A 13,275-nucleotide genomic window follows, 5' to 3' on the forward strand; every position below is an offset into this window, starting at 1 on the left:
ATGAAAACTTCCATGGGAACTATGAACATTTAATAGAATTTATATCTACGTAAGGGACATGTTTAACACTTGACTTTAAAGGTGAATATTTTTAATAATTTTTAGTGCTAAAGTTAAAATTTTCAAGTCAGCTGATTAGTTCTTTCTTTTTTCATTTTGGCTTTGATGTGTATTCTTGTGTGTGTGTGTGTGTGTGTGTGTGTGTGTGTGTGTGTGCCTCTTTTGTTTTATACCTTTCTTTACCCCCAGCAGTGACTATGTTGTGATGGGATTATCAAATGACAGTTTTCACATAAATAAGCATTTACTATTTCAGTATAATAAACTGTCAAAACATTACAAACAAAAACCAAGACCTCATTTATTATAGTAATAAATATCAAAATCTGTTTAAATAAGAAAATGGATTTGCTTTTGAATAGCTATTTTTCCCAACTTACATAAACACAAGAATAGTTATAAATATACATGTATGGACCTTACTTACATATGTGTGTATATGTACAACTATAACTAAATTTATGTATAATGCATATTAAGATATGCACATTCACATGTCCAATGCATTTTATATTTATATGGAACATTGAAACAACAACAAATCTAGGCCACAAATATAAAGATGATAATAATCTAGATGTGGTTGTCTTAAAGCCAGAAGCCCCATTGTTGAAGACATTTTTCTTTCATTAGAGATAAGAAAGAGAGAGAGAGAGAGAGAGAGAGAGAGATCTAATATGAAATTTCCTAAAGGACAAGGGCATCTTAATTAAATAATTTCATAGTGTCTTTGAGTCACCAGCACACTGGATGTTACAAGCAGATAACACATAATATGAATCTATGGACCACAGTTCCCACATCTTACCAGGCTTTGGGACAATGAGCTGAGCACTACTCTGGGCATTGCCAGCCTCATTTTCAGCCACACATTGATAAAAGCCTTCATCTGACTTCACCACCCCAAGGATCCGTAGGTTACTTCCTCCCTAAAGAAAAAAGAAAAGCAGATAAATTATTTTTAAATGAAGGTTGGGAGCCCTCAAGGTAACGTAGTGAGCATAGCATCTGGTCTAGTACTACAGTACAGAGAGACATAAAAAGAAAACTATGAGGATTCTTAGCCGTGCCACTATAGCCTATGTTGTCTGGCAGTCTCATGTTATCAGTACTTAGTTTAGAATTCACAGGTATCAACTCAAGCTAGGTCTGTAATGACAGGCTACTTACAAACCGGACATGATCCTCAGTATCTAAACTCTGTCAAAAGAATGGCCTTTTATTAAGTATGCAAGAAATCAAGATTCAACTGAAGAGAAATTCATTCCTTCATTTCTTATTGAAGGAAGCTAGGTACAGTGGACACTCAGGTAAAACAAAACAACACTAAATAAAACAACAGCAGGCACCTTTGCACATTTTAAATAGCAAGGTATCTAGCTTAAATATTTTCTTGAAGTATTTACCCAAATGAATGTAAAAAAATATTTTTGGGGGCGCTGGAGAGATGGCTGAGCGGTTAAGAGCACTGACTGCTCTTGCAGAGTACCCGAGTTTGAGTCCCAGAACCCACGTGGCAGCTGTGAACCATCCTTAACTCCAGTTCCAGGGGAAACCAATACCCTCTTCTGGCATCAGCGGCATTGCAGGACACCAGTGCACTCACATACATGCAGGCAATACACTCATACACATAATATAAAAATAATTAATAAAACATTAAAATTTTTTTTCGAAAAAATTGAAATTTTTTTGACATATTCTTTGGGGGCTCGAAGTGGAGGTGATAGTAGATATTTTGCACCCATATCATTTTGTTCCATAGCAAAAAATTTTTACCATCAGCATCCCACTGTTAAAATACTGCAATGCTAACTCCTTTTGTATATAAATTGAACCACAATCTCCTTCAAGGGTGGATGATAAAATGATCTAGAGATAGTATTTAATTACAGGAACTCGGTTTATCTTCGATATTAGTGTAAGAATTAGTTCAGTAAGTGAGACATGTTAAATCACTTTCCCTAAAGTCATTAACAGATAAATATTACCTCATGGGGAATTCTTAATTGTTTTTAGTGTCTTGTAGTCAATTCTCAACTGATGTAAAATTCTTAGATAAAGCTGGCTAACTTCTAATTAACCATTCTTTTATAAGTTACTATTTGAGCTCAGTGTTATATGAGTGACACACAATGGCTCTCAGATTTCTGGAACTATTCAGGAATGTTTTAAAGCACAATTTGATGTGAACAGAGCATATACCTATATTTTCTTTCACCTTAGTAAAAGAAGCATTTAAATAGCTGGCTGTAATGACTCCTGCTGTGAGCAAGATTACTCAAGACGTAGAAAAAAAATAAATGTTGCATTTTATCATGTGTCCTTAAGGACACTCAACACTTTCCTTTCCATGAAAGTAGCTATATATTTCAGCCACATATACCACCCTTCAAGCTGCCCAATGGCAGGTCATTTTTAATTCAGTGGCAGGGGAAAGAGCATTGCATTTAAAATAATGCATTGGTATGGCATTCAAAAGTAAAATGTTGCCCTCTCTCACTCTATTCCTAACAATTAAACAAATGTAAATAGAAGGGAAAATGAAAAATGATGATAGAAATAATAAAGATATGATTTACAGGTTTATTTCTTAGAAATAGAGCATAGAAAAAATGCAGGCAACTAAGAGAGTATAAAAGTTTCAGGAAATTGCCTGATTGTGGAAGAGTCATTTACCAACAAGGGAGTGTGGTGCAGTAGGGAGAGCCTGTGCTGATTTACAGGATGACCAGACTCTAACTCCAATCTACCCAGGATATTTAGCTTTTGTAACAGCTTTCCTTTGATAGGTCCATATCTTTTTCTCAATATAAGTTCCCAAGACCCTCTTGTGTATTTCAAAAGTTCTTTTACAGTTGAAAAGTAGTTCTTATATATACGTCTGAAATCGGAAACTTTGATGCTAGCCTACACCTACCTACCAGGAGTTTTCATAGTGGTTTTTCAAATGAGCGAAGCATTTCATCAATAACAACAAGAACAATAATAGCGGATATGGAGCAAGTTGGTGGCTGCAGTACCAGTATCCCTAGGATCTCCCACAAGGATACTGAATGTGAACTAAAGCATATGTGAACAATGAGAACTTTAGATCCTAACTTCACTTATTTCCAACATGAAAAGTAAAATTACAAAAGCAATGCAGATTCTGGGTCTCCTAGGCCACTGCCAAGACCACTGTCACTGCCCCTATAATAACCTCTTAATTAGAATCAGTTGGCTCCATCTGGAAAAGAACCAGGACAAGCCATGCATAATGCTGAATGAAGACTATCATAATTATGGGTGGCACATCTTATAGAAAAACGTTATGACTGGCAGAAGTTGAATAAGCAAGGTAGTCCTGGGTCACTGCAATCTGCAACTGAAAAGTTCTAGTTTTTGATGTAGCAGTGAGAATATTTGGAAAGTATTAAGGCCTTCATTTGTCCTCTCTCCTCTCTTTCCATCATCTGTGGGTTTCCTTCATTCTTTTCTTCTTCTGTCCTTCTCCCTCCCTCCTTCCCTTCCCCCCTCCCTCCCTCCTTCCCTCCCTTCTTTGCTTCATTTCTTTCTTCTTTCCTTCTTTTTCTTACTCTTCCATTACTTTTATCTATAAAACATGAGACTGGATTGACCATTGAATTCTCAGACTACAAGTTATCTGTTTCTTAGAATAATTCTTTTAAGACATCATACATTGGTGAACAGGAACATTTTTTCAGAAAAAAAAAAAACAAGAGAAAAATAGCAAACACCAAATGGGATTGTAAATATAATATATATTTAAAAAAAGATAATTACCACTATCTGAAAATAATCACTAGGGATGACCACATCTCCATTCTTCATCCAATTCACAGTGGGCACAGGCTTCCCAGAAACTGCACATTCAAGCTCAATGTCCATGCTTTCATAAGCATAGAGGTTGGAAGGGTGATTTAAAAACCATGGTGGAACTGCAAAGACAGAAAAGAATGAGTGAGTGGGCATGTGAACGTGTGTGCTGCCATCTTCACTGACTTGGAAATACTGGCAGAGGCAGAAAAGCATTGTAATTCACATCATTCCCCCAACTCTTGGCTGATTAAAAAGGAACTTCTGGGAATTATATCTCCTCCACCCCCAAATGCAGGTAACAATTTCATTAATGATGTTTTGCCACACGGAAAGTAAAAAAGCAATTTTTTTGAAAAAAAAGATATATGTAATAAATATTTAGAATACTCAAATGCTTTTATCAAATTGATCTACACAGTGGAGTAGATACTGCTATGGAAACTGTGCAGGTAAGAAAAGACAGGGAATTACAGTCCTGAGATACTGCAGATAAGAAGAGAAAGCCCAGTTTCCCTGCAACTGCAGAACTTCACTAGGACTTTGTTAAGATGATGACTTGATTCTCTATTGGAACTATCTGCAGTGCTAGGATAGTGAGAATAAACATATCACGCAGTATGATTAATATGTTTCTATGGTTTCAGCAGTTATACTGTATTACCATACTATATTATTTTCTGAGCGTGTGTGTGATAACTAATTTAATTTCTTTTAAAAATATTTTATTATTTTTACTTTATGTGTATGCATGTATTGCCTGCATGTAGGTAAGTGCACCCGTGTCGTGCAATGCCTGCAGAGGACAGAAGAGACCTTTGGATCCCCTGGAACTGGAGTTACAGACAGTTGTTAGCTGCCATGTGGGTGCTGGCATTCGAATCCAGGTCTTCTGCAAGAACAGTCAGTGTTCTTAACTGCTGCCCTATCTCCCCAACCCCTAATTTAGTTTCTTAGTTACTATAATATTAAATGTTGTATGATGGAACTTTGCTTTTGAAAGAAAACTGCAACATACTGCATCCTTACTAATGAAGCTCTCTGACTCAGTTCCTCAAACCTAGGCCCAAGAGAAGAAAACAGTGTTAGAGTATTGTTTAATCCTTCCTTGGAAAGACAAGCTGAAATCTGATTTGAATTTTTATGTAGCCTGAAAAGCCACCTAAAAGTCAGAAAGAATCCATCATGATCTTGATCCATCTAGGAAACATAGCATTTTTATCTCCCCAAAAAAACCTTGGGAGTTTTTGTCATTCTATTTACTACACTCAAAGAACAATGACAGCGAGTTTCCACTCATTTGAGTAACTGTGTTTTCCTCTTTCCACCCAATATCAGCAAATCTTCCCTTGACACCAGTGTAACTATTCAAGCAATCTTTGATAGTCACCAAGTCCTAGAACAACAGGGAGGCTCAGAGTCTTCCAGTTTCATCTTGGCTTTCCTTTGTCTTTTTCTATCAACTTGTCTTATATTCTTGACTTGTAGCTAAATATTTGGGCCTCCAATGCTAAACTAATTTAAAATTCTTTAATATTTCACTAGAGCAACTGATTTAGATGACTGAACGTGGGTTCATTAATATTCATGGACTAAAATCATGAAAAGAATTGTGTCAGATCCATTCTAAATATTATATACTGGCTTAAATCATATATTTATTATTGATAATATTATTAGAAAAATGATTGCTTTTATTACATTGGAAAATACACTGACAATGTACCAAAAGACATCTGAAATAGTTATTGAATGCCTCTGAAGAGAGTTGAATCTTTATAATTCCATTTTCAGTTTTACCACAGATTTTGGTCTACTGTTTATTTACAGCCAGTATTTCCAGAGAGCAGACATTTCAGAATTTATTAGTCCAAGCACAACAAATTTATTATTCTCACCGCAACTCTCAGAGGCAGAATGTATTATCCTTATTTTACAAATGAAGAGGTTGAACTACAAAGTGTTTAAATAACTTTCCTCAAAATTATACAGCCTGTAAATTGTGGAGCCAGGCAGTCTGCCTGCCCTGCTCACATCTCTGCTATAACTACTGCTTTTGCCATTTGAAAAGTCCAAAGAGTAATTCAAAAATGTTCCCAGATTTTCAGAGGTGATAGAGTTGACCAACAATAATTATATTAAAAATGAACTTCTTGCCCAATTTTTATAACTCTTACATAAGTTTTCTTTCACATATATAACTATTTATCAACCAGATTAAGGTTTTTAAATATGAGGCCTTGAGCATGTGATAGTTGTTCTTTAATCTCTTTGCATTTGTAGTTCAGCATTTCACTTGTGTGGAACCAGTGATTTCACTTTAAACTATTTAGTTGTAGCAACTGTTTAATAAGGAAGAGAAATTAGTGTCATAAAATTTCAAATGTATCAAATTGCTCCATTACCTAGACCTATTACTTTTTAGTAAATTGCTTAATAAATAATTGTTATTAGAGCAATCTCAGGAATAATATTGATTTTAATTATGTTTTTCTTCTTTAGATAAAATACACAACGTTTAGAAATATATTTTCCATATTTGTATCAAATCTTGATTTTCCATAATCTTTATGTCTTTGATTTTTTAAAAATATTGGGGCTGAGAGATTAGTGATCTAATAATGAAATTAAATACAGAAAAAAAAATGTAATTCTAGTCTTGAAAGTGTTTGTCATGTCCAGAAAAGATCAGTATATGAGGTTTCCCTTGGGATGCTAATCATTGGGGTAGGATAAGTAAAACAGCTTTAGATAAAAGTTTTCTCTAAATGCATTTTGCTTCCTTTAATAAAGTCTGTATGCTGTGACTAATCATTGGATTTATAAAACAAAATTTCACCTGTGATTTGAGGTCCAAAGTCGTCAACAACAATCAAATTGGCACCATGGATTTTCAACACACAGTGATTTTTCTCACAAATATTTTTAGTGCCCTTTATGTCTCCTTGATCTCTTCACTTGGCCCCTAGCCATATTAAAATTCTGTAAGTTATTGTCTTGCATTTGTTTAGGTATGTAATAAACATAAATTCATTCTAAAACATTGCTTCAGTAAACAAAGTTGTAATTCCTTGTGTTATCTGGACTTTGGAGAGATTCTACACATGCTAAAGAATTGCCACAAGTATTTTCTTTCTTTTTTAAAATTTTTATTAAATTTTTGTGTATTTCATACAGAAAATCTCAACCAATCTTAGAGTCTTTGAAACAACAAAGAATGCATTTTAAACTGATTGCTGCTGGGTGAGGGAGAGTATGACTTATATAGGACCCACCACTGGATGGGCTGACTAGATTCCAGTGTATGCATTTAAATGGAAGGACATTTGGGTACAAACACCTGAATGAACAGGACTTAATATGTATGGCAGAGTGCCTGGGGTTCTGTGGGGGTGGGGTGGAGGAGGCATGGATGGGGGCAGGGGTCTGGATTTGATTGGGAAATGTATGAAATTTTTAAAAAGCTCAATAATAATAAAATGTTTAACAACAAAAACATGTTAATGTTAAAAAATATGCTGGTGCCTTAAATGGACTGTAAGCAACACAAATCACTCTGGTGAGTGACCAACATGAATCATAAAAAGGCAGTTTTATCAGGGAACAAAATAAATATCCACATGATCTTTTAGGGGGCCATGACTTCTCCTTAAGAAGCCTGAATCCATCTGGTCCGTAGTGGGACTTTCTGACTACCTCTCCAAGCCCTTTGGACTTTATTTATTGTTGGAATAACGGAAATAATCCTCTCTAGAAAGAAAACATCTGACGCTAACTACCGAATGCCTCCAATGTGTTTGCTGTCCAGCTGGACTCTTCAACATCCAAATCAAATGGACTCTTTCAAGTGCAGCATCAAGTGAGGTCAAGAGATAATTTCACCTTCAGGACCCTTGTTTCATTGCATACTGAGGACTACAAAGGAAGCCATCTGGCACTGAATGTTAACTTAGTGATAGCACATAGTAGGAGAGAGAATGATTTCTGTATAAGTTTAGAACTCAACAGAACCCTAGCTCCATGTAACAATGTTTCTAAAGACTGTGCAGATAAGCAAAGAGAAATTTCTCTCTCATACTGGAAGTTCCTTTTGTCTTGTGCCTAATTCTGTTGTCCAAACAGCTTCTGGTTCTTTCTTTTTCTCATTATTTTTTAACAAGGTAACAAGTGATTAATCTTTTCCCAGTTTCAATACTTGCCTCAAGGTTTTTCTTATGAAACAACCTACTGGATAACAGCTTAAAATTTATTTCTACATTTTCCTTCCCTATCAGTACATCTCTCTTCCTCCTTAGGTCCAGTTATGACATCTGACATCTGATTCTTTGCTTATCTCACATATAACTATGTTCTCCTAAGAATGTTTCGGTTGGGCTATTTGGGTTCTCCCTATAAACAGCAGGAAGACTTTATATTGGAAGCAAAAATACAGGGGTTTTAATATGGGTTGGGAATTTCATTCAACAATTCATTCATTTGTGGCATCAGTCTAGATTACTAAGCTGTGAACAACTTAAGGGTTGAGATAGCCTTGTGTATCATTATGTGTCCAAGGCCAACCGTGGACTGTGCTCAAAAAATATTTAGGTGTAAGCATGGCTCTGTGTTCCTAGATAATCTATCTGGTATTAATTTATTTTCTGCCTACAGATGGGCAACAGCCATAAACAAGCTAGGCAAGGAGCAACATCTAAAAATAAAGGGTTGCTTTTCCTCTACCATGAACATCAATTATGTTAATTTTAGAAAATAGAATACCAGAAGCATCAAATAACAAACTCATTGCTATTGTTGGCAAGAACACATTTGAATCCGTTGAGGGAAATGAAACTTTGGATCTTTTGAACTTTATTGCCTACAGTCCATTAGTATTGCTTGTTGTGAATACAATACTTGAAGAAAATTATCCTCCCATCCGATGTTTCTGCCTCTGTGCTGTAGGGATGAACAATATCTGATCCTCAACCTTTACCTCAGAGTTCTTCATGTGTGCTAGGAAGTGATTTCAGATCTTTCCACACAATTTTCTTTATCCAGACAAATAATCCCTGTTTCTTTCCAGTGTCTGCTCTTCCTGTAATCAGGGTTGCTTCTCCCTAAACCCAGACTGATCTTCCCAATTCTCTTTTCAATTGTGGAGGCTAGGACCAAATTGGAAGCATGATTCCCTTAGTCTCAAATCCGTGATGGAAATAATAGGAGGATTATCCCAAGACCCTAGTTCTATATGCATACTAATGTTCTCAACATCCCTTTGTCAACACAGGGGTGGAAACTGAATTCACAAGTTATCAATGGCCTTCAGTAGATACTGGCAAATCACTAACAGATAAGTCTGTGAATAAGTAAAAGCACATACATATATGTATGTGTGTGTGTGTGTGTGTGTGTTCTTCAACATATTCATATATTTGTTTATGTTCTATACTTCTGGATAAAATATATAACTACACAGATTATCTACATGTATATTTATAGATATATACAGAGATATGTTTATGCACATTCTCTTTGTCTGAATTTCCATTTGAATTATGAAACAAACAAAACAGGTTAAATGAGATAAAATACAAATATGCTGTATAACAAAAGAACCAACAGTTGGAAGAAATTATTACTAACAGTAACAGTAAATTCAAGATGTACTATTTTTTTCCCTCAAGAAAATATAATCTAGTAGGTCCCTTTGCTTTCTTAGGAAGAAAACTGTGGATATTTCAAATGATGGGTAAAAAATTTTGTGTTTGAGAGCTATTTATACAAATTTTTGATATGATTTGAAGAGTTAGAATAAATTATGCTTTTTTCTGTTTCTTATTACTAATACCTATCATATAAAGAAAATCTTCCAGCACACTTAACTAAGAAGATGATGGATTTAATCACATTGCTGAATTTCCTTTTCCTGTTGCCTAACAAATAACAAATATATTCCATTACACACATGCACACACACACACACACACACACACACACACACACACACACACGCGCGCACGCGCGGGCACTCATTCTCTTGGAACAGACTGATAAAAGAGGATTAATTCCTTATCTGTCATTAAACCTTGAATTCTTTTAGCATTAGTCAATGTAAAATCTTTGGATAGCCCATGCTTTCCTTTTTCTGATAGGGAATGTGCAGTGGTGCAATGGTTAGTGAAGGATACGCAGAGGTTCTTGAGTTACCAGTGAAGAGTTGATTGAAAACTTTACTACAACTCTATTTCCCGCAAAGAGAAACCAGAAATAGCATCAATCAGCACAGCTGAATACTCTAAAAGAATGTGCTGCTTTAAATGAACTCACTCTCTTTCTGTACTTGCTGCTTGCTCATAAATGCCTGAAACATGGAATGTCCAACTCAAAATGAAGCTTAATATATTTTGGGAACATTGGTAAAGGAGTCTATAAATAGCCTTTATTATATTGGGGCAAAAAGAATGACCAAATGGAGTCACTTACACAATTAAGATTTAAGGTCTGCATAGTAAACACAGAATTATACAGCAAATAATCATGGCAGTGGGGTGGGAGAAAGGAAAAGATACAGTGTAAGAAATTAAATATACACCTCAGTAATAAATATAAAGACAGGGACAGGAGAAAATTCTTCAAATTGCTTAACACAATGGAGTCATTTAATATGTAAAGAATTTCAGTGAAAACAGAGGTCAAAAACTAGATGATGAAACAACAGACTTCGAGGAAACGGGAGATAGAAGCCTAACTAACAAATCAAGGAGTCAAAGTTCATGATAGACAACCAATATCTAAGTCGGGAGACTTCAAAACACAGGTGCCATAAATAATCAAATTACCAACAGACAGAAGACTTGAGACATTCATAGTAAATATCAAAGTAATTAAATCACAGAACAAGAAGGAAAGCCAAGGGTGTTCACAAGGCAGATAGGCAATGGTGATGCATTGTTAGGATAACTGACGTTTGTGGTATCATGAGTTCGCAGATGGGGCAGAGGATACAGCCAGGGTAAATTTCCTTCAAAAAAATAAGTGTGGATTCAGAGTTGAATGACTATTCCATGTTTCTTGGAAATTGAATACATAATTAGGTATGGTAAAATATGAAAGAGTTCTTATTTAAACCATTGAATCTGAAGGGTAAAACATTACCTGAACATCCAGGAAGAAAATTCAAAATCAAAGCACACATACTAGGAGAGAAGGGAAAATGTAATTCCCATAGGGTGATCTCCAGTGTCAAAATCTAGTAGAAGAATGTTCAACTAAAATACCACACATGATCTTTTGAACACAGAGCCACATGCTTCAATATAAAAGTGATGATGGAATATAGAACCTGCAAAACTATTTTTAATTTGTTTTTATTGAATTTTCGTGTATTTTATACAAAATATCTCAAAGAATCTTAATCATCTTTATACCCCTGTCCCTTCCAGCACACTCCCAAACCATCCCCCCACTGGAACCCATATACTCTGTCATTCATATTAAGGCCCTGTTAAGAGAACTCTCAAATTACAGCATTTTGTACTGTGGCAGAGAACTGTGATTTGTATTGAACAGACTTATACAGAGAAATAAAAGAAAACAATGAAAATAACAACAACTGAAGAGAAAATGTGACTATAAGCCTAAACATGTCAAACCAACACATCATCAAACACCCAAAACTGGGAAAGTGAATCCTGAACAGAATGATAATTTTTGCTATACGAGACCTCTTCATCTTTCACAGCAGGCATTTTATCAGTTCTGCCTTTGAATCATGATCTTAAAAACACTGACATCAGAGAACATACACATTGTTATGTCTTTCTACCCATTCACTGGAATGCTTATTAAATTACACAGAAGGATTATGAAACCTAAAATTTAGTATATTAAATACATACAGATTTTTTTCAAAACCAGTAAAGTGATTTTATGAAACTTTCTGTGTTTGCATGAATTTCTGTGCGTGTGCGCACATGTTTTAAGACCCTAGAAGAGCCAGGCTTCATGGCGCATGCCTGTCATCCTTGCATTTGGGAGTCTTGAGCAAGAGGATTGTAAATTTCAGGACTACATAGTAAATATTGTCTTAAAAAACAAAACTGGTGGGAAGAAAGAGATGAGGAGGGGGAAACAGATGAGAGAGAGAGAGAGAGAGAGAGAGAGAGAGAGAGAGAGGAAAATACGCCAGGATGTTTGATTGGTTGTGTAAGTGTAGATACATTTTCTTACATCTTTTGTATATTTTTCTCATTTCCAATGATTAAAATAATAAATTACCATAAGCAGTCTTCATTATAACTTTAAATAGTATAAAAATCCACTGTAATTCAAAAGAGCTTAAATATTACATAAGCTGTAAATAACAGATAAACATGTTATCTCCCTTTTATCATTCAAAATATTCTACTGAGGCATGAAAAACCTCCAAGAATCTCATTTGCTGATATCAATCAACTAAGTCCTGAGCAAAATCATGTGGAAGAAAACATACTAAAATTTCTTCTCTGTCAAATGGGGTTCAAGAGGAAAAATGGGATGACCTGGGAAAACATAGTGTATAAGAAAAAGAAGGATTAAGGCTTTTCCCAAGTCATCCTGTCTGTTCCTCTTGTGTCCCATTTGATAGAGAAGAGCCTTTGGTACTCTTTCTAACTGTCTCCTCGTTCTTTCTCTGGTACAGCACATTATGAACAGAGTGGCTAACTGAACTGTCCTTGACTTTCCATTCTTACTGTGGAAATACAGAAGACTGAAATGGATTCTGTGTCCAAAATCCTGGGAATGTCCAGAGGTTTTCTCTCTTAACTCTTTAATGTCTTCAAGACTAACAGAGTCTCACAGATGTTGCATACAATAAGCATCTGCATAAACGTATTGCTGCCTTGAAATAATTTGTGCAACTGAGACAAAGTAGGTTGTTCTCAAGATTTTTGTTCAGCTTCTGAATTCTGTTTGAGTCCAACCAGCAAGCATATATTGATGTTGGGATACTGTTCAGGATGAACTATTTATATAGCTTTGATTTAGAAAAAGGAACAGGAAAATAAAACTGCCAGTTTGCTTTTTATGCTGTTACTAAAATAATATTTGACTAGCATTAATGTGTTGCTTAAAACAATAAATGCCAGCCTAGGCTCTCATAAAAATCACTGAAAGTGATTCAAAGGTAGGTCAAGTGTAATTATTTCAGTGCCTTATTGAAAAATGATAGTATTCTTTTTAAACCTGCACATACATACAAATGACTTACCTCTATGATTATTTGGTGAATGAATTTTTAAACACTAGCTGTATTCTAATTTTGACATTCTAAAATTAATTTTGACATTTATTGCAATTTTCATACAATATAGTTTGAAGGTATTTAGATCCCCCTCCCCTCTCTGTATATCCTCCCTCTGCCTCCCATCTAATTTA

At 35.2% G+C, this 13,275-nt stretch overlaps 1 protein-coding gene across 3 annotated transcripts in view; it reads right to left on the reverse strand.

Annotated features, from left to right (window-relative positions):
* The window catches only part of Dcc (DCC netrin 1 receptor), a 791,710-nt gene that overhangs the window by 484,251 nt on the left and 294,184 nt on the right, over positions 1-13,275 (reverse strand). For all 3 annotated transcript variants that reach the window (XM_029558504.1, XM_029558503.1, XM_008822828.3), the window contains exons 5-6: positions 3,847-4,001; positions 869-989 (exon numbers count right to left, since the gene is read on the reverse strand). In XM_029558504.1, coding sequence (XP_029414364.1) covers positions 869-989; positions 3,847-4,001 — 276 coding nt within the window. The remainder of the gene's footprint in view (positions 1-868; positions 990-3,846; positions 4,002-13,275) is intronic.

The sequence above is a fragment of the Nannospalax galili genome, unplaced genomic scaffold (genome assembly GCF_000622305.1).
Source record: "Nannospalax galili isolate Female #2095 unplaced genomic scaffold, S.galili_v1.0 scaffold1609, whole genome shotgun sequence".
NCBI lineage: Eukaryota > Metazoa > Chordata > Mammalia > Rodentia > Spalacidae > Nannospalax > Nannospalax galili.